Raw genomic sequence first — 26,670 nt, 5'->3', positions numbered from 1 at the left:
GTCTGATAAGCACTCCGGGTCTCACATCCTGCCTCTCTAAAGCGAGGATAATACCTACCTTTCAGGGTCCCGTAAGGATTAATTGAGCCAATGAGAGGCAGTGTGATAGGGTGAAAAGAATCAGACTTGTGAGCCAGACTCATGAGGTCCCACATCCTGGCTCTGTTTGTTAGCTTTGCAGGTGGTCAAGCTGCTGGGACTTCAAGCTCTCCTCTTTGAGACGTGAGAATTGTAGGACTGTTAGGAGGCTTCAGTAGGATACTGGCAGGAAAATATCATGAACAGTGGTACGTGGTAATTGTTCAACGATGATAGTTGGTAAAGCATTTGGAATTCACTCTTAAGATTGTTTTTATTTAATTCTCAAGCTTTCATTTGCCTTGAAAATTAGCTTTTTTTAAGCTTCTTATTGAAGCATAACATACTTAAAGAAAAGTATATAAATTATTAATATATTTCAGTGAATTTTCATAAGTAAACACATTAATGTAACCGGTAGCTAGATAAAATTTTTAGAAAAGAATATTTCTTTATGTAAGGTATATACCTGTAAAAAAAAGACTGCCAGGACCTCAGAAACTTTCCTCATGCCCCTTTCCAGTTATTACTCTCCTCTTTCCCCAGAGGTAACCATTATCCTGCATTCTTTGTTCTGTTGCCTGATACTGAACTTCATATTAAATGAGAATTATGTAGCATCTCTTTCAGATCTGGCTTCTTTTGTTCAACATTATATTTATAATATTCATCCATGTTATATGTAGTTGTAATTGGTCCATTTTCATTCCTGTTGAGTATTCTGTCGTGTGAAAATACATAATTTATTTATCCATTCTTACAGCTTATGACTGTTTGGGTAGTTTTCAAGTGTTTGACTATCGTAGGGCTGCTATGGGCATTCTTATACTTGTCTTTTGATAAACATACATGTTTTTCTCTTGGGCGTATACTTAGAAGTAGAATTGCTAAGTCATAGGATACAAGTTCAATTTTCAAAGATCCTGCCAAACAGTTTTCAAAGTGTTTGTCCCAAATTCCACTCCCACAAGCACTATATGATAGTTCCAGTTGCTCCATAAACATGTCCATCTTTGTATTTTCTGTCTTTCATTTTAGTCATTTGGGTGTTTTTTTTGTGTGTTTTGTTTTTATTCATTTGGGTGGTTTTAAATTGCTTTTCCTTGGTTAATAGTGACATTGGATACCTTCTTTTTTATGTTTATAGTAACGTTCAGGTGCCTATTCAAGTCTCCTTTTCTCCTGTTTCTCTATTAGGTTGACTGTCTTTTTATCATTGATTTATAGAAGTTCTTTATATGTAATGGGTATTAGTCCACTGTTGGATACATGCATCTACCACTTTGTGGCTTTCCTGTTTACTCTCTTTATTATACCTTGTGATAAATAGAGATTTTAAAAATTTCATTCTAGTTCAATTTCTCAATTTATGGTTGTGCTTTTTGTATCCTGTTTAATAAAACGTTCCCTATTCCAGGATCAAGCTTTTTTGTTTTCACACCTGTGAAGTAGTTTTGGTCTACATTCCATAAAGTATTTTTTTGGCTGGTAAGTTTTGTCTGCATCATCCTCTAAGGTGCAGAACTCTCTGTTGCTTTCAAGGTTCAGCAGAGTTTGGAGAAGATTTCTAAACTGGAGCAGGAAAAAGAACATTGGATGTTGGAAGCACAGTTAGCTAAAATCAAGCTGGAGAAAGAAAACCAGCGAACTGCAGATAAACTGAAGAGCACAAGTAGTGGGCAGGCGGTTGGGGTAGCCCAGGAAGGGGCCGCCGTGGTGACCGCTGCGGGCCAGGAAGATGCGTCTGCCAAGGCTGTGCCGGTGCCCGTTCACAGCACTAGTTTGGTAAGTGTCTTTTTTTAAATGGTAATTGGTGGGAATCCATCTTAGTGTTCAGTGTTAACCATCTAAAGTACATGTCACTTGATAACAGGAATAATCCATGTGCTCTAGAAAAAGCAGATTGGTAAGCAGGATGCCCCCTTCAAAAAAGCAACCTTATTAAATTCTCTTTGATTTTACATGTGAGACTTCCCCACGGTAAGGGCTTGTGTTCCTGGAGAAGATATAGTAAGTCAAATTTAAGATGATTCTGTTTCTCCACTGCAGCATTGGTGATATGGGGGTTATGTTTCTGACAAAGGACTAACTGCCTAACTTTTTATAGAAATGACGACAAATACCATTTTTAACCAATTACATGGTGTATTCCTAGGTAGTATAAAGCTTTATGACATACGTATAATATAGAAACCCATCAGATTAGCTAAACTTCATAAGACAATATACTGACAAGTTATTTTGCAACTTTATATTTCTTGCTTATATTTAAAGCAGTGATTTAGAAGGTGAAGAAACATCTCTGTTGGAATTATAAAATTCAGTTACATTGAGAAAAGTTTTCTGATTATATTTTTCTGCCCACTGTTAAAAAAAAATTAGAAAATCTAGAAAAACTGAAATCAGGAAGGGAAGGGGAAAAAACCCTCAAAATTAGAATGATCTCATTAAATATATTTTCGTTAGCATTTTTTGAGAAATTTAAGGAGAACCATGGCACTTTTTGACAGCCCTGTCCTAAGGCTACCCCTGTAGCTCACTAATGCTTTTGAACAGCAAGTCATGGTCCTTCTCACATCTCCCTTGCATCTGATTCAGAGCATACCTGATAGTAATATATACAAATTAACTTCCGTTTTCAAGATGTATACAGACCTCACTGCACCTCAACAGTGTGAGAAACGTGGATTATTATTAGTTTTCTTAGGTGTGATAATGATAATTGGATTATTTAGGAGAATACCTTTATTTTTTGGAGATAAATGCTAAAGTACTCAGGGTAAGGTATCATCATATCTGCAACTTACTCTCAGATTGTTCAGGAAATATCTACACACACAGATAAATTAAGCAAATGAGCAAATTGTTAATTACTGAATGTAGATGGTGGCTACATATGATTATCATACTTTTTTCTATATGTTTGAAAATTTTCATAATAAAATGTAGGGGAGGAAAAAAGAATGAAAATGTTTTAGAAAAGTAAAAAACATAAAGCAGACTTCTCAGAGCAGTGGTTTGAATGGCTGCTATGCTCACTGGATGATCCTATGTGACCCCTGATGGCAAGGCTGAGTCTCAGCCGCAGGTGTTGCACGTTGCCTCTGACAGGGGCAGGTGACTGCTTAGAAGAACATTTAGCAAACAGAGCAGAATCCTGACATCAGTTCGGGTACCATCTGGGGAAGTGCAGCACTGCCAGCACTCATCTTTGGACTTTCCTTCAGAGTCTGGTTATTGATCAGGTCAGACTGTTCTCCATTGGGTCTGATTTCTTCTTTCTCCTGTCTTCTCTCCCTGCTTCCCTGCATCTGCTCCTTCCGTTTTCTCCCATTTGCACTAACAGTAATTGGTGCTGTCAGGGAGTAACTATGGGACCAGACCAGGGAGGGCACTGATGACAGTGATAGTAATTGCAGTAATCATATGCCAGCCACGGTTCTAAGGACTTTTCAGTGTGTTAACTCAGTCAGTCCTCACACAGATCCTATGAGGTTGCAGGTACTATCATATCTTCATTTTATAGATGAGGAAACTGGTGGACAGAGAGGTAGAGTAACTCATCTGAAGTCACACACTTGGTAAGTGATGGATCTAGGGTTCAAACCCAGAACATCTAGGTCCACACCCTGTCCTTTTAATCAGCATGGCCTTGTGCTCTGATGGGTGTCAGAAAATAGATCAGCGGACAAACGTATTTGTTTATGGCTTGCCTTTCTGAAGTACTGGAAGTTGGCAACACTGGTGTATTTGAGTCATTAATGTCAGTTGCTGAAAGTTGAGGACTGTCTTTTTATTTGAACATTTTCAAAGGAGAGCACACTATTCTTACATATGTAAGTGAGAAAGATTTCCAGGGACATGAGAAACCTTTAGTACCAAACACTATTGGTCTGTGAGTGATGATGACTTTATTTGGGTTTGGTGAGTTTGGAAGTTGCTATAACTTTCAGTTGTCTGTCTGGTTAGCATGTGTGTGCTATTTCTGTCTGCATCTGTTAAGGATCTCTTTCCTCCCACCCACTTCATAAGGTGCTAGCAGAGTAATTTTCGTAGAGTGTGTTACTGATTATGCACTCTGTTGCTTCTAGACTTTTAGTGGCTCCCTATTATCTATAGGATATAGTCCACTCATTAGTTTGGCATTCAAGGTCTGTGAACACCTATTCCAAACTACCTTTCTTCAGCATTTCCCTGTACAAACTCAATCCGAGCTTTCTTTCCTGATAACGTTTTTTGTGTTTTTGCTTCCCTGTATTGTTCAAGCTGTTTCTTTTGCCTGGATGCCTATTTATTCATAACTCCTGTCACCTACATACTCAAATACTTTGCCTTCCAACTCCTCGACTCTCTTGAATTCAAAACTCTTCCCATCATTAAGGTACAGTTGAGTTGCCACATTTTCCATGAACCCCAGTTTTGGGCATTGTCTTCGACAGTCAGGATCAGAGAACCAAGACCTGGTTGGCCTCCTTGCATTTTTCACAGTCTAGTCTATATGGTGAATCTATTCCCATCCCGTGGTTGCTTTCAGTCTAATGGAATGAGAGCCTGGATAGACATCTGTCCAGAGTGCTGGGAGATGACAGAGAAGTCGCCTGGAGGGCTTGGGGAGGGCATCCCAAAGGAGGTAACATGGGTGTGTTTCATAAATGAGCAGGAGGCCAAGGCAGGAGAAGAGTATTTCAGGCTGAGAGAAGGGTCTCCCCACATAATTCACTTTCTCTCTCTGCACGTGGCAGATTCCTGCCGAAAATAACCTGGAGACAATAGAGAGAAAAAGGGAGGCTTTTTTTTTTTTTTTTTTTTTTGCCTTCCCTGATGTTTCCTTTTCAGCCTTTCTTTTTATCACCCCACCCCCCGCAACCTCCCATCCTGCCTTAAGTGAAGTTAAGTGAACTGAGTGTGTGTGTCTCCTTCTGTTGTCTTCCTCTTGGGTGTTGGTACAAAGTCTATGCCCATTTTAAAGTTAATTGACTAACAAAGGAAACTCAAAAGTCCCCAGAAGATTCCTTTGGTTCAAGCACTTTGGGGCTGAAAAAGTTACATCAGATAGAAACTTCTTATTTCTAACCCTATAACATTGCAAAAGTTAAATGTTTATTATGTTTAATTAACATATCTAGGACTGTAATTTGAACATTCAGCCCCCTGTTAATTATTGTAATAAAAGATAGGGACTTCTCTGGTGGCGCAGTGGTTGAGAGCCCGCCTGCCAATGCAGGGGACATGGGTTCGTGCCCCGGTCCGGGAAGATCCCACATGCCGCGGAGTGGCTGGGCCCGTGAGCCGTGGCCGCTGAGCCTGCGCGTCCAGAGCCTGTGCTCCGCAGCGGGAGAGGCCACAACAGTGAGAGGCCCGTGTACCGCAAACACACACACACACATACACACACACACACACACACACAAAGAATCTGCCTGACAATGCAGGGGTCACAGGTTCGATCCCTGGTCCGGGAAGATCCCACATGCCATGGAGCAGCTAAGCCCGTGCACCACAACTACTGAGCCTGCGCTCTAGAGCCCGCGAGCCACAACTACTGAGGCCCGCATACCTAGAGCCCGTGCTCCGCAACAAGAGAAGCCACCACAATGAAGAGTAGCCCCGCTCGCCGCAACTGGAGAAAGCCCGTGCACAGCAAAGAAGACACAACGCAGCCAAAAAAAAAGATAACAGTAACCTCAAGAAAGAAAAAGCACAGAAAACTACAAGTTTTCATTTTTTTTGCTGAAATTAAAATGCACTGCTTAGGGCTTCCCTGGTGGTACAGTGGTTGAGAGCCTGCCTGCTGATGCAGGCGACACAGGTTCGTGCCCCAGTCCGGGAAGATCCCACATGCTGCGGAGCGGCTAGGCCTGTGAGCCATGGCCGCTGAGCCTGCGTGTCTGGAGCCTGTGCTCCGCAACGGGAGAGGCCACAACAGTGAGAGGCCCGCGTACCGCAAAAAAAAAAAAAAAAAAAAAGCACTGCTTAAATTCACAGAATTTTAAAATATATATATTTCAAGTATAAAAACAATACATGTACGTTGTAGATAATTTTAAAATACAGAAGAGTGAAAGAAGAAAAAAATGTTGACATTTTCCTGAATACCCAACAACCACTGTTAACATTTTTTTTACATAATTTCATACTTGGTTGACATTATACTATATAAAATTTAAAATCTTTTAGCATAACATTAATAAACAAACATCCTGTTATTAGAAACTCTATGTAAACTTAGTTATTGATTCCATAGTATTCTATATAGAATATACTTTAGTTTACCTATGACATTGGTTATAATTTTTATTATTTTAAATAACATCTCATTTTTATGCATAAGATTCTTTCTGCATCCAGATGATTTCTTTGGGGTATATTCTTAGGATTAGAGTTATTGGGTCAAAAGGCATGAATGTTTTTAAGTTCCTTGATCTCTACTGCCAAATTATTTTCTCAAAGGACTGTATTAGTTTAAACTCTCATCAGTGGCATATGAGAAAATGTTGAAATTATAAATTTCGCAACTTTTTCTTGAAGTTATATGATTCCATTCCTTTTCAGGACTGTTTGCTGTACCACATTCTCAAACCATAACCCAGGAGTAAAGGGGATAAGGGGTAGATCCCATGCTTGTGATTTATTTTGCCAAATGTACTTATATTTGAATGTATAAAATTAAAATGATGAGTGTGTTACTGTAAACGGTTTTTCACTGAAAGACTAATTGCTATTCCTGCTTTAGTGTGTAGAAAATTATGGCTCCTCTATAAAAAAAGGTCTTATAAAAAAGATCCTTTTACAGCTAGTTGGGCATAACATTCATATACTGCTCACAGTTCAGAGTAGTACTCTTGAGAATATTATTTAGAATCCATGAAAACTGTTTGTTGGGTGTCATCTCTGATTAACAGAATCTATCAAAACTGAGTTTCCAATAGTTTCCTTAACTTACTGAGCCCAAGCACATGCCCTTCCACTTTAAACAATAAAATGAATTCAAGAACCATGACTACTATCTGGTTTTGAACTCTGAATCCACAAAAGCAACCTTTAAAAAACCTGGCAGCACTTCAGTATGTCTATAATACATATACTTTTTCATTAGTTTAAATCTGAAGTTAATACTTATTAATGTCATAATGATATTCTTTATCCTTTTGACCTTTCCGCCAGAGAGTTTGCTATTTGTGTTTTGCGTTTGGAATGTTTCGTTATTATGGTTGCCATGAAACTGTCTTTAGGCCTCCTTGGCCGCTGCTTTGGAAGTAAGCATAGCAATGACAAGAGGAGTTAAAAACTGTTCTTCCTCTCTCTCTTCCCAGACAGTTTGTTGGGTTTCAGTGAAAACGGCTAACAGCATTCTGATAGAGGAAATAGTGATGGTCACTATCCATTACTGCCTCATGATAGAAATCATGACTGTGGTTACTTATCTGTAGGTCCAGCTTCTTTGTGTTGAAAGATGATTGATTTGAGGGTAATCGTCTAGAACTCCACTGCTAGTGTGCTTGGTTTTTTGTTGCTGTTGTTGTTTTGTTTGTTCATTTTGTTTTATTTTTTTTAAATGTTGCTTATTTTATTTTTATTTTTTTATTTTACTTTTTTCGCCATGCCATGTAGCCTGTGGGATCTTAGTTCCCCAACCAGGGATCGAACCCCAGGCCCACAGCAGTGAAAGCTGAGTCCTAACCACTGGACTGCCAGGGAATTCCCACAAGTGTGCTTTGAAACAGTGTGAACTGAGAAGAGGAAAACATTACAAGTGTTTAAGCTATTGCGTTTGAAGTGTAAGCAGTCTGTTCTAAAGCTTTTTTCCGTTATGTTCTAGATTGGGATTTTAACCAGGACGTCTGACAGTGAGGTAATGTGTGCTTAACATCATGTTGTTTGTTAGTAAACATCTTGCCACATGTTTGTTGACAAAATCCGGCAAAAGTCAGCTTCATCTAATTGCGTTTCTGACAATTCTAGCAAATGTGGATCCATGTTGCTTTTCTCTCTGGGTCAGTTTTAACTGTCACCAATAAATTACAGCCTGTCTGTAATTGCCTCCTTGAATGACTTGACTTGGCAGTTTGACAAGCTCGCTGGCATGTGGCAGGAGGCTGTGAGCCATTACCCTCCCAGTGGGCCAGCTGGCAAAGCGGGGCTTTTCAGGGCCTTGACCATCAGTGGGCTTGGTAGTTCTTTTCAGCCCTCAAGTGACTGAACCCAGGTCAGATTTGGCTTGTCAGATAGGTTTGCACATTTTAGTTTTGAAATATTACAAGATTTTGAAATATTACAGATATTACAAGCTCACAAATAACCATTAAAAGAACACTGAAGTCACTCAGCTTTCCAGTCAGTATGGTAAACTGGTAAATATAGTTCAAGTAAATTCTTTGATTTCCTTATTAGCCTTATACTTTAGGTAACCTTGAACTTCTGCATATATTTTTAAACTAAACTGAGTGGTGTGTCATTGCTAGAGTAACTAATAGAAATCTAGTCTGGGACAAGGGCCATAAATTGTTCATTATAGAAATAGTTTAATTTGTTAGTATGTTTAAGAGTATAAGAGCTTTTTTAAGATAATTTGGGGGAAAAAAAGAATGTTCAGATTTTTAGGAGTTCCAATAAATGCTCCCCTTTCACCTGTTCTCTTCCAGTTAGAGGAGGACATAGGAGTCAGACAGATTGAGATTTTGCAAGTTAGGTGTGTGGCAAGTAAAAACTGAGTGGAGAGACATGGCCCCATGGGTGGTGGGCCTCCCAAGACTTCACTGCTGCTTTGTTCTCTTGAAGCCCCAGCTTCATTGTGAGATAGGCAGGGTGCTGAATAAAAGAAATTTGTCATATCTATTTACCTGCCCTGTCTGAAGTTTCTCTGAGGGGTGGGAAAACTAGGATTTCCCATCAAATTTCAAAGGAAAATGTAGGAAATGTCTTTTTTTTTTTTTTTTTTGCTAAAGTGATATTTATTTTTTTTTTTTCCTCTCTCTCTCTCTCTCTCAGAACTGCTTCATTCCACTGGCATTTATTTATTGAGTTATGTGTGCTCTGTTTAGGCTCCAGATGTGGAATCTCGGGAAGACTTAATTAGAAATCACTACATGGCAAGGATAGTGGAACTGACGTCTCAGCTGCAGCTGGCTGATAGCAAGTCAGTGCATTTTTATGCTGAGGTGAGTGGAGAGTTAATTGGATCAGGTGGATTTTTCTAACCCCTTCAGGAATTAGGTCACTGTCCTGGCTTCCTGCTGTTCACTAGAAGAGAGAGGTCAGAGTCTGTGTGTCTGCAATATGGATTTGGTTAGAGTTCGTAGAGATTGGTCCACATACCAACCAAAAATCTTTATTGCAGTGAATATAACAGGTAGCCTTTCTTATGGTTATGTAGCATGTTTTGGAGCATTATAATTATAGATTATAATTATAATCTTGTTTTAGAGAGTTATAGGCAGGTAACATTCATAGGTCAGGAATTTTCGTTTAGGGAAATTCAAAGCAAAGTATGCCTGGTTCTTTTTTTTTTTTTTTTAAATACTCTCTAGTTTCTAATGACAACTTGTGGAAATCAGTTTTTGTAAATGATAAAATGCAAAATGTAACCTCTTTCAACCTTTAAAAAATACAAAATCTTTCTTTTTGTTACATTTTCTTCTTCCCTCACCAAATAATTCATTTTCTTAAGAGGATTAGAAAAACACTATGCAAGATAATAAAATTATACAAATTCATTGATAAGAAGGGGAGAAAATGAAGGAAGAAATTACAGATATCAAAGAGTGAGAAACAAATGATAAGATAGAATGGATGTCGCTCAATATATAAGAATACCTGTAAGGTCTCTGATGGGAAACTTTTCATTAAAAGGTTAGTTATAGATGTTAGACGGAGAATTATAATGCTTTAAACTGTTAAGGAAATTGACAAAGGAAAGACAACACCCTTCATTGGGATGCGACTTTGTGATTTTCTCCTGTTTTACAGAGACAGAGAAGAGTTGATGGGAATCCAGTTGCTAGGAGTGGAGGGGGGCTTTGCTTCTTTCCTCCTGCTGAAATGAATGATGTGCCTAGCTTAGTGATGCATACCTGTTTGATAAGATGATCAGTAGTGATGGCTGTTGAGCTGTAGAAAACGGGGAGGATGGCAAGCTGGACGACTCACCATAGAACTGTTGCAGTGCTTACCATCCCAGCCACTCAGTGCACGCAGCACATCATGGTGGCCTGGTTTGGATCCCTAACTGCCTTCTGAATTACTCTCTTAGACTTGATTGTCATCCTCATGAGGACCCGTGCTTTGCAAAACTCTTTCCCTCTTTTTCAGGTTCAGTGCTAAGCACACCGATAGATGTGCGGTTAAAGGAGGGTGGTTGATTTGGTTGGCTGAACTTTCCTGAAATTCTCTTGTGAGGAGTGAAATGAGTAACCGGGGAATTTCTGAGGCTGCCTTATTTCCAAGAGATTTGCTTATCTTAGTAAATTCTTTCAGCACAATTGTGACACAAGAATTTTTAAATTGTTCTAGTTTTTCCTTGTCTGTAAACAGGAAGCGGCAACCCTCTGTACTACTTTACTGGAATGGTCAGTCTGAGCGTCTGATGTTGACATAACATTCGAACATGTCTCAACAGATCCTCCTTGTCAATCTCATGGTTTATCAGAAAATTTAGTGATCCTTTTAATGGCACGCCCTCTTTGAACAGTAGTATGAAATAGAATTTTTCTTTTTGCTTCTTGATCTACTCTGTCTCTGGATAGCCTTGGTTAGAATCCCCAAAGAAAGCAAGCGGGATCTTTGAAGTCCTGCACTCACTTTTTTTTTTCCATCTGTTGAGTGGGGCTGCAAAGCTTTTATTGTTTCTGTGATATGGTCTCCAATAAAGGACTTAAAACACAAGAAAAGTATCTTAGGATTCATACTGCATGATGCCACTTCCCTTCTCACCCAGTGTGGGTGTGAATGAATCCTGGGTAACTGTAGAAACTTCTGGTGGTTTTGTAGCCACTGGTCATCAGGCTAGAGCTAAGAAAAAACAGCGATGAGCTTGGGTTAGTAGACTTTTTTTCCCTTATTAAAATGATGAGAGTGAGGACCACATCTTTCTTTTGTGTGCTCCAGTGTGTGGTACAAGGCCTGTAGATATTCAGTAGATATTTGTGGAAGGAAGGGAGGAAGTACTTTCGGTTTGGGGGATTGTTTTCTAGTAACCTTCCCTGAGGTAAATTTGGTTTGGGGAAATGGTCCCTGGGATAATTGAATGTTTTCTGATTTAACAGTGCCGAGCACTCTCTAAAAGACTGGCCTTGGCTGAAAAGTCTAAAGAGGCACTGGCAGAAGAGATGAAAGCAGCCAGTCAGAACAACAGCAGACTTCAGGTGAGTTCATGCTACCTAAGCAGTGTTGGTATGTTTTTTTCATTGAAAGTTCTTGGGCCAAAAGAATCAGCATTTCCTTTCTCAAATGGTGGCATTTAACCTCTAGACATAACATTTTTCTAACCATTTTATTTCTAACTCATTTTAAAGTAACATCTCATTTATGTCAGGCAAGAAGTAGTTGTATTATTTATTGCTCTGACTTTATTTTAATTGTAAGTAGTTTTGTAGTCAGCATTTCTTTGAATAGTACTTATTTACCCAAAGCCCTTCTTTTTTCTCCTCCTTCCAGTTAGTCCTTGTCATGGTGGGCGGGAGGCTTGTTCTGTTCATGTGACTCTGTTCCTTCCCTTTACTGTTTCATAAAACTCATGTAAACTGAAAGGTAGGGCTGCAAAATTTTCCTCCTTACTCACTGCTTTGTTTTAAAGCCTAGCTTCCAGAAAGCCCCTATTAAATATAGAAGTGATACAGGCAAAGAAATAATTCATGCACTTCCTCCTGGTTTCAAATTCGTTTATCAAATTAGCTAGGAGCACAGGATTAGATTTTAAAAGGTCAAAGAGAGCCCGAGAGCTGGAAAGAGAGAGGAAGGTGCTTCTTCCAGGGAGGGCCCTGCCTAGAGGATGGTGGGCCGTCAAGGTGTGGGGTAGTGGGAACATGCCAGAGATCACCTTCCCCACCTCACCGAAGGTTCAGGAAAACCTAAGAGAATTGAGAAAGATCATATAGCACTCTTGTTTTTTTTGTGACATCTTTATACCTGGCACAGAAGTAAACTTTTTTATTTTTGCAAAGAAATTCCGAACATAGTTTGAAGGCTGAGAAAAACCTCTGCCCTGTTTCTTTTAACTTTGCTCTCTTGTTAGGCCTGTGGCTTAACCTTCATATTAATTGATCAGATAGGTCATCTTGATAGGTTACTTTTCAAACATTTTTTTCCTAAATTAAAAAAGCTTTAGAGTGGTATGACTAGTGGGGTTTTGCTTTCTCTTTTCTTTTTTCCCTGGCCATTTAGGATGAGCTGACGACTACCAAGAGGAGTTATGAGGATCAGTTAAGTATGATGAGCGACCACCTGTGCAGCATGAACGAGACACTATCTAAACAGAGAGAAGAGATTGACACACTAAAGATGTCTAGTAAGGTAGGGGAGGAAGGGGTCTCTCTGCAGTGTAATATTTAATATTTAATGTATTTAATACAAGGTATTTCATTGCTGTGTGTTTCAGAAACAAAAGGTTAAGAGATCTGAAGTGTTTATAAATCATTTCACTTGTCTTCTTATCTGAAAGTAGAATGAAGATTGTTTGATTGAGTTGTAAGTTGAGAGGAGGTCTAACCTCTGAGGCCCTAACACTGTGACGGTTGCTTTTTGGCATTTTTGGCATTTTGGGCATTTCTGCTACTGTTCTGTTAGTTAGGAGGATTCTTGGGGGGTTTATGATGGGGATTACTCTATCTATGTGAATCTAAAATGGTGCTGTTGAAGAGTAACCTTCTTTAGCAAATTTATTCTCATACATATTCATATAACCTAGGACTGTCTTGTCCTTTAAATTCCAAAAACTTCATAGATTTCATTTCCCATAAAGCCTCTGCTTGTCCAGGCTCGGGTCAGTAGATATTGGTAATGTTTTTGTGTTGAAGGGCATATCCACGTATCATGTCTCTTTGTTGTATCATAATGTATATACTCTTATCATGAAAGGTAAGCTTCAAGAGGCCAGAGAGTTGGTTTCATGCATCATCTCAGATGCTTGGCATATTTTGATAACTCAGACAATACTCTGCCACCAGCAGCTTGGATTTACTGTCTCCAGCCTGTGCTCTTTGAAATCCACTGCTGCCCCTTACCGATCTAGCAGGCATGTATTGAGTTCCTGCCGTGTGCTGGCTCTGGGGAAGACATAGAGATGAACAAACTATAGCTTCATTTTAGCATCTGCCAGTGGTGGTACAGAGCAGCATCCCACTCAGTTGGTATCTCCTTGGAAAATGTATCATGTTAATGCACTAGAATCTGCGTTACGTAATTTTGCTTCTCAGTGGAGTTTTGTGTTATTGTTTGGCCTCTGGCTTCTTCAGAGAATGTCTGTCATGCTTTTCTGGGACATCTTGTGATGATTGTAACCACCAGTGTGGTTCTGATTCGGGTTCTCCAGTTACTTGTGCTTCAGGAACTTTAGCTTGGAGGTAGAGGGTGGAGTGTTGGGCCTCCTTTAACCCTTTTGGCCTCTTGATATTCCATCAGGGCGATAGCCGACTCATGTAGAAAGCACATGTGTTAGTGGGAGTAGTAGGAGAAAGCCTGCTTTAGCACCTAACATTTGAAAAAAAGTAGCAGTGATTATAGGGAAAGTTTTCAGGCCTCAGAGCTGCAGAAGGCATTCGGTTCTGAATTGAGAAGGGTTATTGTGGGGTATAGCAAACAAAGCTCATTGTCCCAAAGGTAATTGTATTGCAGCCACTTTAGAAGTGAGGGAAGTTTTAAGCCCTCTTAGAACTTTTTAATCTAGTCCTTAGAATATCTGTCATTAATAAAACACTGAGTTAGAGATCCTTCTTCACTTTGTAGTTTCTGTTGTTAACCTTTCTTTGATCATTCTGTGGTTCCTGTATTTTGCACACCTCCCCCATTTTTTAGTCATTTAAATTGCTATGGCATCATCTTATGGCTGAGTTGACATGGCCTCCATTGGATGCCAAGTAAACGTCCTGAAACCATTTGTTTGCTATGATCTTGCTCTTAATGTTTGTGTTCTGCAATCATTTCCTACTTAATGAAAAAAAGTATTTATATGTAATAGTTAAATGTAGGAATTTGAACCTCTCCAGAAAGAAGAAAAGTTACATAAAACTGGAAAGTCCAAATCTCCATATGTGAGGGAATTGGGAATAAGTTAAGACATCTTCTCTCTAACTTGTTCTCAACTGGTATCTGATCTTCCCCTTGACAGTAATCATTCCCATTGGGGTGTTAGTTGGCACATGTTCAAAATTAGTACCTATTAAGACCCTTTAAAAGGTGCTTATTTCAACAGTAAAGGAACATGTTCAGGCTAAAAGTTTTTATCAGCTTTATGAAATCATAAACTACATTGTCTTTGGAACAAAATGAATATTTGAGGTTTGATAAATCCAAGATAGCTTTCTTTTCTTTCTTTATTGCCTGTCCTCAGACCCCAAGGGAATAAGGTTCACGGATGGAGAAAGTGGGGAGAGTTAAAAGTAACAAACTGCTCTGTGATTCCTGTTCAAAAGTTAGCGACGCAAGGTTATCAGCTGTTCTCCCTCTTGGAAACTAAAGTTTTCCACAGTGAAATATGGCTTCCAGACAGCTTGGTGTCTAAACTGTGTGAATGATTTTTCTAGAGGTTGGCGTTCTTATTGTTGACATTTTTCTTTGCACAGGGGAATTCTAAAAAGAACAAGAGTCGATAGTTTACAGAGCTGGTTGGTGACTTCTTTGCAGAGCTGCTACTGCTGCGCGGAGCTGCGGGGCCGAGACTCCACGTCCAGGGCTGGCCGCCTTCAGGAAGCTGGAGTGTTGTTGGACCTAGTAAAGTAGTCAGTGTTGTAAATGGCCTTGAAGTATTTAAAATATATTTGTAACCAGTAAGGTAAATCCAGAATTTGATGTTGACAGTGAAACGGAAAACAGTACACATACCATGGATATTGTAGGTTTCCTTATGCTGTTTTTACTGTGCACTTTTAAAAATTAGGCTTTAATTTCAGTATGTAAGAACAACAAATATTTTGTATATTTTCAAACTCAGTGATATGGTAATCAATTTGGTATCTGTGGAATAGGTATGTGTTTCTGGATAAAATGCTTAAATTGTCAAACTGTCATTAATTCTTACTGTAATTGAAAGCAGTTTCCAATTCTTTTTGATGACTTGTTCATTCTCTCTCTCTCTCCCTCCCTCTCTCCTGCTCTCTCTGTCTGTTCTGGAGGGAGTGGGCCTTGAAAACTTCAGATCTTGTGGGTTTATTATCATTGTCTTCAGCTCTTCAGTACCCTCTCTGTGTTGGAATAATAGCTTAAGGAAATTGATGTCAATAAATTCGTACTTATATCAAACTTTCAGTCTCTCTATGAAAATCTGATGAAGGAAACTAAAACTTATTAAAGTAAGCTTCACAAAATTACCAAATCCCAATTGATTTTGATATAATCTTTCTAATCCCCCAAATTGGAATAATTGTACAGTTAATCCTTTAATAAGGCTTTGAGTACCTCCCAAGGTACTTGTAACCATGCTTCAAGCAAGGACCCTGAGCCCTTTCAGGCTCCTCTTGGTTTCTTTCATAAACATTGTGTCATTTCAGTGTGTATTTCATGGGTGAAATTTTTCCCAGCACCTCCATCCCCAAGTCTCTAAATATATTGCTCCTTTCTTCTGAGTTTCCTGCACATGCCCATTTCACTCCAGGTCCAAGTCCCCAGACTAGGTCCGCAGACCTGAAACCCCTTCTTCCTCACCTCCCTGCCTGTAGCTTCATCTCCTTTGAGCCTCTTCTCTAGGCAGTTGCTAGTCACCCTCCAAAAATGCTTTATTCTGTTTCACCTGAGAGCTCATCACCAGCTTCCCTCCGTGCTCAACATAAAGGCCAACTCCTTGGCCTCTGGGCCACTGTAGAGGCAGACTCTGGTGGTTGTGCCCAGTCCCCATAGTATGAAAGTGTTTGAATCCTGTCTCGGGGATCTCTGGGTCAGTCAGCTCAGTCCCATCCTCCCGGCCCTTTGAGTCCCTAGCCCCTTTGCCCTTTCCGTTTTCTGTGACCTGCTCATTTTAATTCTCCATCAACTGAACCAGCTGTTTTCACTGCAGCTGCACCTAAGCCCCCAAGCACCGTGCTGATTAGCTCCACCGTAAACCTAGAGTTTCCCGCGCCTGCTAGACCTTCAGTGTTCTGTGATGCTGCATTTGGAATTTCTGGTCCATTTCTCTTCCTCCTTTGGAGAGTTTGGGATGAAGGAGTGTCCTCATCTGGCTTATGTTTTAGTGGAATTGTGAGCTGCTATGCTGAGAATAGATTGTAGGGGAGCAACGGCGGAAGCAGACAGACAAGTTGGGAAGCTACTGCAGTAGCAGGAGGCTGTTGAGAGATGATGGTAACCTGGACCGTGCTGGTGGTAGTGGAAGTTGTGTGAAGTCTATTTCTGGATTTATTTTGAAGAGAGTGGATAGGAATTGCTGAAATTGCAACTCTTTCCCCTGTACACTTCTATTACTCTTCTCTGCCTTGTTTTACTCCTAATATTGGTTTGGCCAAAAAGTTCATTTGGGTCTTTCCATAACATTTTATGGAAAGGCCCGAACGAACTTTTTGGCCAACCCAATACTTATCAGAATCTAACATACCATATGCTTTTCTTATTTATCTTATTTATTGCCTGTTTCCAGGCAATTTATTGCCTGTTTCTTCTAGAAGATACAGCTCCACGAAGGCAGGGTTTTGGTCTAGTTTGTTCACTGCCGTCTTCCTCTGTACCTGGAACACTGCCTGGCATTCAGTGAGCATTTATTTGTTGAATGAACGTTGACTGGGCGGAATGTGGAGTGAGAGAAAGAGGAGTCAAAGGTGAAGCCAAGGATTTTGACCTGAACAAACCTGACTGAGAGGGAGGGTCGAGCTAGCTTCCACCTGGTTGTGACTTAGCTGAACACCTGGGAATCACCTTGGATTGCTCCTCGCCTGGCACGTCTCATTTGCTTATCTTGTCCTACTGAATCTTCCTGCCTTTGCATATCTCTCCATTCTAACCTCTCCTTATTGGATACCTTAAATCAAGTCCTGGCTCCCTACTGTCTGGACCTGTTCTCCAGACCTCCCGCCCCTTTTACCAGACTCTTTCTGAAACATATCTCTGCAGAGCTGTTTCCCTGTTGGAAAGAAGGCCTTCACAGTGGCCCGTCATTGCCCACTGGGCGCGATTTGGCTGTAGCGTGTACAAATGAGACATGTACGCTGACCATCGCTCGCTTTCTCCTCGTTCTCCTCCAAGCACCCAGTGTACTCTCCCTCTGCCTTTCTGAAACTCCTCAGACCTCTGGGTCAGGAAGAGTTTCACTTCTCCTGAGACATGGGCCTGTTTCTCTAAGTTCACTTCTCCTGAGACGTGGACCTGTCCTGTTTTCACATTTACAGAGAAAATGTGAATCTTGGGTTGCGTCCCTCTTGCCTTTGGTGGCTGGGACTTGTATCTCCTACCAGCCGTGAGCTGCCAGAGCTCCCAGACCAGGCACCCTTATCACCCTGCTTGGTGGCTGGTCCCACAGACCTGCAGGCTGTACTTGTGGACTGCTCGGCCACTCTGTAAGGGTCAGTGCCTCTGGGAGATTTCCTAGGGTTCCCTGAGGGACAGGGCAGGACTGTAGAGGGTACAGTTTGTTTCCTGACAAAATTGTCCCCTTTTAACTTAACTGCTAAGATCTTCACTCTCTTGGCAGAATCTCTTGCCAAGGCATATAGTGAACACCATTTGTTAGCCATTTACTTAAGTCAGGCATGGGTAAGACTTGACAGAACTTACTTCATTGGAACCTCCAATAATTGTATCTCATTGGTGCTATTACTGTCCCCATTGTATAGACAGAAAACTACGGCTTAGAGAGGCTCAGCAGTGTGTCCACAGTCACACAGCTAGTACGTGTAGGGCCGGGACTCAGATCCAGGCTAGTCTGATTCCAGAGCATGGGTTATTCACTGCTGTGGTGTGAGCCTTTTACATCAGGGGCATTCAGTTCTATTCCTACAGGCACTGTTGGTATATATTTGGAGGATAAAATATTAAAGTTCTCAGTAACTCCTGTACTTCATTCAACTTTCCCTTCCCATGTCTTCATTAAGTATCCCTACCCCTTCTTTCAGCATTTATTTAGCTTCTTGGGCTAATGGCCCGGGTACAAGGTTTGCTTTTGACATGATTTTTTTCTTCTCTGACACTTACTTTTTATTTTCTTGAATTTTATTTTAGTTATTTTTTTATACAGCAGGTTCTTATTAGTCATCCATTTTATACACATCAGTATATACGTGTCAATCCCAATCTCCCAGTTCATCCCACCACCACCCGCCCCCCGCAACTTTCCCCCCTTGGTGTCCATACATTTGTTCTCTACATCTGTGTCTCTATTTCTGCCCTGCAAACCGGTTCATCTGTACCATTTTTCTAGGTTCCACATATATGCATTAATATACGATATTTGTTTTTCTGACTTACTCTGTATGACAGTCTCTAGATCCATCCATGTCTTGACAAATGACCCAATTTCATTCCTTTTTATGGCTGAGTAATATTCCATTGTATATATGTACCACATCTTCTTTATCCATTCTTCTGACGATGGGCATTTAGGTTGCTTCCAAGACCTGGCTATTGTAAATAGTGCTGCAATGAACATTGGGGTGCATGCGTCTTTTTGAATTATGGTTTTCTCTGTCTGACCCTTATTTTTATTTATGTGTTCCCTGCTACACAAACCTTCCCAACTACCAAATTCTGAATTTAATAAATTTATGCCATGATGCTGCCCCTTCCTTATAATCCTCTTTCTGTACAACCTTCATTGTTATTTCTCTTTTCTTAAGGGAATTTTCTATAGCCTACACAAAACTAGAGACTAGTATGAACCCGTATGTCCCCATCACTTCTTATGAACATTTTGTTAATCTTGTTTCACTTTTTTTCCCCACAGTTCTTCTTTTCCTGGAGTATTTTAAAGCAGGTCCCAGACATTGGATCGTTTCCCCTGTAAACACTTCAGTTATGTATACATTTGTAAAGATGGTGAGCGCTGACTTCTAAATCTGCCTCACCCATTTCATCATTCACTCAACAAGTATGTGTTGAGTGCCCGCTGAGTGCTCAGTGCTGATGAGACTGCAATAAGCAAAACAGACATGCTGGCTGCCCTTGGGAGCTTATAGTCTGCTAGTGAGGCAACAAAGTGATCGTGAAAATGCATAATTACAAACTGCCATGTGTCATCCATCCTGCCCTGGGCTTATCTCAGACAAGGCAGCAAGTGAGAAATAATACATAGAGGCTGTAACATCTTTTATTAAATGTCTGTATTTTTACCAAAGTTACAAACTCAGTTTGAGTCAGGCTGTTCTAAAAATACTTATTACAGGGGTTCCCTGGTGGCGCAGTGGTTGGGAGTCCCCCTGCCGATGCGGGGGACACGGGTTTGTGCCCCCGTCCGGGAAGATCCCACATGCCGCAGAGCGGCTGCACCTGTGAGCCATGGCCACTGAGCCTGCGCGTCCAGAACCTGTGCTCCGCAACGGGAGAGGCCACAACAGTGAGAGGCCCGTGTACCACAAAAAACAAAAAAAAAACTTATTACAAAGAAAAAATGAGGAAAAACAAAGTCTGCTGCTCCTCCCCCTCATTTCATGCTCCCCAGAGAAAAGCACTTTCACTCACTGTTTTGGTATCTGTCTCCATATTTCCAAATTGCATGCTACTTTTGCTTTTCCAGTTAGGCATTATGAATTGACTTCGCAGTTGGAAGATGAGGATTTGTCTCTGTTTCATCTTCCTCCCTCTCCCTGCTACTCACATACATGTACATGCTTTCTGTTTTCCTGTCTTCTCTTCAAACTAGTTAACATCAACATTTTGATTAGGCCGATATTGCATGTATACTTTAGTATGATTATTTAAATGCTGTTGGTTAGCTGGGTCATGTAATGTACTATGATGATTTTTCCTTTCTTGTACAACTCTTTGTTTTCCCTGGAGTAAATAATTGCCTGTCTGTCTGTCTGTCTCTCTATCATCTATCTATCTATGTCTTCCATGGTGCTTATCACTAATTTATTCCTAAATTCTCTCCCAGGTGTATAACTCTTGTCTCAGTGTGGTCTGATTCAATTGGGTGTTTAGCTAAATTTATCTTCTTCAAGAAGTCTCTCCTAGGGAATTCCCTGGTGGTCCAGTGGTTAGGACTTAGTGCTCTCAATGCCGGGGCCCTGGGTTCAATCCCTGGTCGGGGAACTAAGATCCCACAAGCCGTGTGGTATGGCCAAAGAAAAAAAAAAAGAAGTCTCTCCTAGAGTCCTTCGATCTGCTCCAGGCTATCCTGCTTGGTCTCTAGGCCAGCAGCACTGCTGCTGTCTTGGGATCTCCCTGCCTCACCATCCCAGGCATCAAGTGTGTCCTGCTCTTAAAATAACTCTGTCTCATTCCACGAGCCTTTCCAGTGGGTGTCCTTTGCCTCTACGTGCCATTGCAGTGCCCTCTCAAAGAATCATCTATTCTGTCTAGGCCTCTTAAAGCATGGAAAGTGAAAAATGAGAGATAATTCTCAGTCTAGGCACAGAGTGGGAACTCAATTGGCTGAAGTCCACATAGAAGCAAAAGAAAAAAAAAAAAGAAAAGGGCTTTTAATTAGTCATTCATTGCTTCCTGGAGAAGACAGCATTCTCAGAACTTACTGAAACGACATTTCCAACTTTTTCTTCATTACATACTGCATGCTTCTTGTTGAAAATTGGAAAATGAGGAAAAGTGTGAAGAGCACACATCTCTTTTTGTAGAGATTCAGCTATTAATATTTTTGTTTATTCCTGTTCTTTTTCATGCATATATATGTTTTTAATCAAAATTAGGATTATAAGAAATTCCAATAAAGAAAAAGGGCTCTTTAATGAGATGCGATGGGGTGGGGAGGTAGGTTTGCTGGCTGGACAACTCCAGGGGGCACTGTTCATGTTCTGTTCTGCAGCAGGCCTGGGTCAAGGGATAAGATGCTCCAGGCACAGCTTGAGAAACTATGATAAATAGCACGTGTCTTGTTATGTCATTTTTAAACACCACCCCCCATTATGCTGTTATAAGCAGAACTGCTCACTTCCAAATTGATAAAACTGGATTCTCCACTGCTTTTGGTAAGAAACTGTATCAGTTATACTAACAGATACTTTTTAACAACATGACAACTTTCCAAGTTCATTGTCCACTAAAAACAAAACAAAAACTTGGCTGCGCTATTTCCAAACAAAAATGTGAGAAAAAAATAAGTAAAGTAAGGAACCAATTAGCTAAGAAAGCCACCAAAAATTTGGAGCAAAAAGCTCTCTCCAAATGACCATGAATTAAAGCTTTCTTCGTAAGAAAAATCCTCAGACAGAAAAATGTGCAGTTTTGTTCTATGCAGCATTGACCTTGGCAGTTGTTCCCAGCTCTTAAAAGGCTTCAAACTCCTCTATAACTCTCACATATGAAGATAGCACCTTGGTTGATGATGGCTAAGAAACCATCTGGCAGAGCCACACTGACAAGGAGTGGTCTGTTCTTGGAAAGAAGAGGAAGCTCTGTTCTTGGCTAAGGGCCAGTCCTCAGATACCATGATGATAAATGGAAAGCTTGTCAGTAAGCTTTGCCTGTGCCTTACATTTTTAAGCTGTTTGGTAAATTAGCTCCAAATTGGGAAATTAACTGGCAATCAGAGAATTAGAGCAGGAAAACCCGTTACAGTTCTTCTACCTCTTTGAAAGAAAAGGTTATAGAGCAGGATTAGAATAACTGGTTTGGGAAAGGGAGGATCAGAAGAATTGACTCCTGGGTGGAAACATGCTATGCTAGAGGCTATTGTCTGGCTTGTGGGTGTAGGAGCCTCAAAAGGCACCTACCCACTTAGAACCTTTGTGTTATTTTTAATGATCTCTGCTCCCTAAATAGCCCCACTGCTCCCTAAACACCAGTGGGATAGCTCAATGGTGACACCCCATAGGTCCAAGAATAGAAACAACACAGTTCAGTTAACTAAGAAAAAAAAATGTCACTTACTATCTCGCTTAGATGCTGAAGAATATTCTCCCTTTCTCCAGCTTTCCCGTATTTCCTTAGGGCATCTCTTCTGTTACGTTAAATTGTCAACACACCTCACAGTCATTTTCACATATGCCGTCTCCCTGAACAACTTCCAGGTGCTGTGTGGCAGGAACCATGGCCTTGTGTTTACTCCCCCACAGTGCCTAGCAGAATGTCTTGTACATAGTAGGTGTTCACTTACTGCTAATTGGATACACTCTAGGAAGCAGGCCAAGGGACTACAACTGTAGCTTAAGCCACACCTAAGAGTGTCCCATCTCTAGGACAAAGGATAGCCAATCTCCGGCCATTGCTTTTTTTTTCCTTTTTAATTGGAGTATAGTTGATTTACAATGTTGTGTTAGTTTCAGGTGTACAGCAAAGTAAATCAGTTATACATATATCCACTGGTTTTTTTTTGTTTTTTTTTTTTTCCGTATGCGGGCCTCTCACTGTTGTGGCCTCTCCCGTTGCGGAGCACAGGCTCCGGACGCGCAGGCTCAGCGGCCGTGGCTCATGGGCCTAACCACTCCGCGGCACGTGGGATCTTCCCAGACCGGGGCACGAACCCGTGTCCCCTGCATTGGCAGGCGGACTCTCAACCACTGCTCCACCAGAGAAGCCCCACTCTTTTTTTTTTTAAGATTCTTTTCCCATATAGGCCATCATAGAGTACTGAGTAAAGTGCCCTGTGCTATACAGCAGGTTCTTATTAGTTATCTATTTTATATCTATATAGTAGTGTGTATATGTCAGTCCCAATCTCCCAATTTATCTCTCCCCCTGCTTATCACCTGGTGACCATAAGTTTGTTTTCTACATCCATGACTCTACTTATGTTTTGTAAATAAGTTCATTATGTACCACCCCTTTTTTTTAAGATTCCACATATAAGCAATATCATATTTGTCTTTCTGTGTCTTTCTTCACTCAGTATGACAATCTCTAGGTCCAACCATGTTGCTGCAAATGGCATTATTTTGTTCTTTTTTTTTTTTTTTTTTTTTTTTTTTTTTTTTTTTTTTTTTTTTTTTGTGGTACTCGGGCCTCTCACTGTTTTGGCCTCCCCCGTATGCGGAGCACAGGCTCCAGACGCGCAGGCTCCGCGGCATGTGGGATCTTCCCGGACCGGGGCACGAACCCACGTCGCCTGCATCGGCAGGCGGACTCTCAACCACTGCGCCACCAGGGAAGCCCCATATTTTGTTCTTTTTATGTCTGTAATATTCCATTGTGCATATGTACAACATCTTTATCCATTCCTCTGTTGATGGACATTTAGTTTGCTTCCATGTCCTGGCTATTGTAAATAGTGCTGCAATGAACACTGGGGTGCATTTATCTTTTTGAATTATGGTTTTCTTCGGGTATATGCCTAGGAGTGGGATTGCTGGGTCATATGGTAATTCTATTTTTAGTTTTTTAAGGAACCTCCATACTGTTCTCCATAGTCGCTGTACCAGTTTACATTCCCACCAACAGTGTAGGAGGGTTCCTTTTCTCCACACCTTCTCCAGCATTTATTGTTTGTAGATTTTTTGATGATGGCCATTCTAACTGGTGTGAGGTGATACCTCATTGTAGTTTTGATTTTCATTTCTCTAATAATTAGTGATGTTGAGCATCTTTTTATGTGCTTTTTGGAATCTCAGGCCATTCTGAAATAAGTGGTCATCCTCCTAAGTATCATTGATTTCAGCTGGCATTCTCAGTGAAGACGTAGGTGTTTTATTTATCTCTGGAAATTTCCTTTGAAAGAATATTCAGGTTTCCTCATGGATAAAGTTGTTTAAAAACATCAGGCCAAGGACTTCCCTTGCGGTCCAGTGGTTAAGATTCCGCCTTTCCAATTCAGGGAATGCGGGTTCGATCCCTGGAACTAAGATCCCACATGCCGTGTGGTAAGGCTGAAAAAGGAGAAAAAAAAAATCAGGCCAGAATGCATCATGTACTTAAAATGGTGATTTTTTTTTTTTCCTGTTTCATTTTCACTGTAGTTGAAGCTATCACTGATTAATGTTGTTTTGAATATGGTTTTCCACAAGTCTTTATTTTGAATGAATGTTGCAATATAAATAGAGACTTACTGTTGTAAAGTTTTTAGAGAGGAATGTTCTTATCAAGCGTTTAGGGCTAAGCTTATCCTAGATCTGAAATCCTCACTTTCCAACCAAGTCCCCTTTCAAATTGGGCGTTTCTGAAAGCCGGTTTGAATTTATATTAATTGATCCTGACAGCTTCAGCTGACTTTGAGGTTCCAGGTTAATCTACTAGATCATATTTACAGACAACTTGGGGACCCCTTGTTAAACAGTGTGGAAATTCTAAATGGTTTCTGTGAAAAGGCTGTCCGAAAAGGGAAACTTGTTAATGAAAAGGAGAATGATATAGTCTGAGGGTCTCCTTACTGTAGAGCAAGGAAAAGGACAGGAACTGGAGTAAAATGAGGTCACAGCTGGCCATGAACAGATGTGGTGGCATAGCTATTGAGGCCAGGCTGTCCACAGAGATTTACTGAGAGCCAACTGTATGCCAGGCTCTGGGAATACAAAAGTGAATAGGATACCACTTGCATCAAAATATTCTTTTGCTTAAAAACTTTCATGGATTTCCCATTTCCTGCTTTATGTCTAGTTCCACCTTCTCATCCAAACATTTCCCACCTTTCCTAAGCCTTCCAGCCTTGCCAGCCTCCAAAGCTCTGTGTGCCAGGGCCTGGAATACCCTCTTTTCTCTCCTCTGAGTCTGTTCAGACTCTACTCAAGCCTCCCATCCTGGGGTTGGATATCCCTCCAGTGAATCTTCTCCTTTCATTCTGACTCCCAGTGAGGCAGCCCTGCTTGCGGAAGAGGCTCAGATGTCAAGCGACTTGCCCAGAGTTACCTGCTAGCAAGTGATGGATTAGGGACTAGATGTCACCCTCTAACCTCTCCTCAGATGACAGTTCCCCTTCTCTTCTACATTCTGCAGGCGGCCTCCTGCCCCATCCACACAGCCTGGCCCTTCACTAGGCTATCCCTGTCCTCCTCTTGCGTACTGATGGGCCCTGGAAGGTGGGGTTCCATCTTTACCTTTCGTCTTACCCTGTGACCAGGGCTGGTCTCACCTTAGAGGAAAAGAGGAGGCACTCAACAGAGGCTTCAAAAATAATTCTTAGCCAAGATATAGAAGCAACCCAAGTGTCCATCAACAGACGAATGGATAAAGGAGATATGGGGTGTGTGTGTGTCTATATACACACAATGGAATATTACTCATCCATAAAATAGAATGAAATTCTGCCATTTGCAGCAACGTGGATGGACCTACAGAATATTATGTTTAGTGAAATAAGGCAGAGAGAAAGACAAATACTGTATGATATCACTTATATGTGGAATCTAAAAAATAATGCAAACGAATGTATGTAGCAAAACAGAAACAGATTCATGAAAACAAACTAGCGGTTACCAGAGGGGAGGGGAAAATTAAAGGTGTGGGATTAAGAGATACAAACTACTATGTAAAAAATAGATAAGCAACAAGGTTATACTGTATGGCACAGGGACTTATAGCCATTATCTTGTAATAACTTTTTTTTTTTTCCCGGCACGCGGGCCTCTCACTGTTGTGGCCTCTCCCGTTGCGGAGCACAGGCTCCGGATGCGCAGGCTCAGCGGCCATGGCTCACGGGCCCAGCCGCTCCGCGGCATGTGGGATCTTCCCAGACCGGGCACGAACCCGTGTCCCCTGCATCGGCAGGCCGACTCTCAACCACTGCGCCACCAAGGAAGCCCTTGTAATAACTTTTAATGGGGTATAATCTGTAAAAATACTGAATCACTATGCTGTACACCTGAAACTAATATAAGATTGTAAATCAGCTATACTGTACTTCAGTTTTTTAAAAAGGCAAAAAAAATTCTTCAGTTCTAATCACAAGAGAAAGCCAAGCCCAAAAGCTCAATGAAGCAACGTGGAAACACGACCCCAAGTCGCCTCAACCTCCCGCCGCCCCCCCAGCGTCCCCCCCCCATCACCCCACCACCCAGAAAAGACAAGGTCCTAGAGGGGGAGGGTGGTTTCAGACCTGCCAAAGGCCCCAGCCGTCTGCTTCCAGGGGCATCTAAACGTAACTCCCATACCTGCCCCCACCCCGCCCCACTTCTGCTGCAGGGAGCACCCTCTCCCCCCACTTGGGGGCTGGAGACTCCGAAGGAAGACGAGGAGAGAAGAGAATGGTGAATCAGACACCAGAAAAACTTTGGGGGATCCAGGGCGGGGAGGAGTGCGGAGAGAAGCGGGGACGAAGCAGGGGGTGGGGTGGGGCAGGGGCGGGAGAGCCTCTGCGGAGTGGCCACGCCCTCCCCGCCCCTCCAGTCTCGCGCTCCGGGCCCTCCCTCTCCTTCCCCTGTC

General features: G+C 41.3%; 1 protein-coding gene across 4 annotated transcripts in view; it reads left to right on the top strand.

Annotated features, from left to right (window-relative positions):
• PPP1R21 (protein phosphatase 1 regulatory subunit 21) overlaps positions 1-15,528 on the top strand; it is a 56,762-nt gene extending 41,234 nt beyond the window's left edge. For all 4 annotated transcript variants that reach the window (XM_027113164.1, XM_027113165.1, XM_027113166.1 and 1 more), the window contains 6 exons: positions 1,621-1,863; positions 7,898-7,930; positions 9,120-9,236; positions 11,340-11,438; positions 12,457-12,585; positions 14,853-15,528. In XM_027113164.1, the coding sequence (XP_026968965.1) occupies positions 1,621-1,863; positions 7,898-7,930; positions 9,120-9,236; positions 11,340-11,438; positions 12,457-12,585; positions 14,853-14,882 (651 nt within the window). In that variant the 3' untranslated portion in view covers positions 14,883-15,528. The remainder of the gene's footprint in view (positions 1-1,620; positions 1,864-7,897; positions 7,931-9,119; positions 9,237-11,339; positions 11,439-12,456; positions 12,586-14,852) is intronic.
• The last annotated feature ends 11,142 nt before the right edge of the window (positions 15,529-26,670 follow it).

The sequence above is a fragment of the Aethalodelphis obliquidens genome, unplaced genomic scaffold (genome assembly GCF_003676395.1).
Source record: "Aethalodelphis obliquidens isolate GAN/ISIS:26980383/991018 unplaced genomic scaffold, ASM367639v1 scaffold12, whole genome shotgun sequence".
In the NCBI taxonomy this organism is placed as follows: Eukaryota; Metazoa; Chordata; class Mammalia; order Artiodactyla; family Delphinidae; genus Aethalodelphis; species Aethalodelphis obliquidens.
Note: the sequence above shows the minus strand (reverse complement) of the source record. Positions and strands in the feature narration are given on the sequence as shown.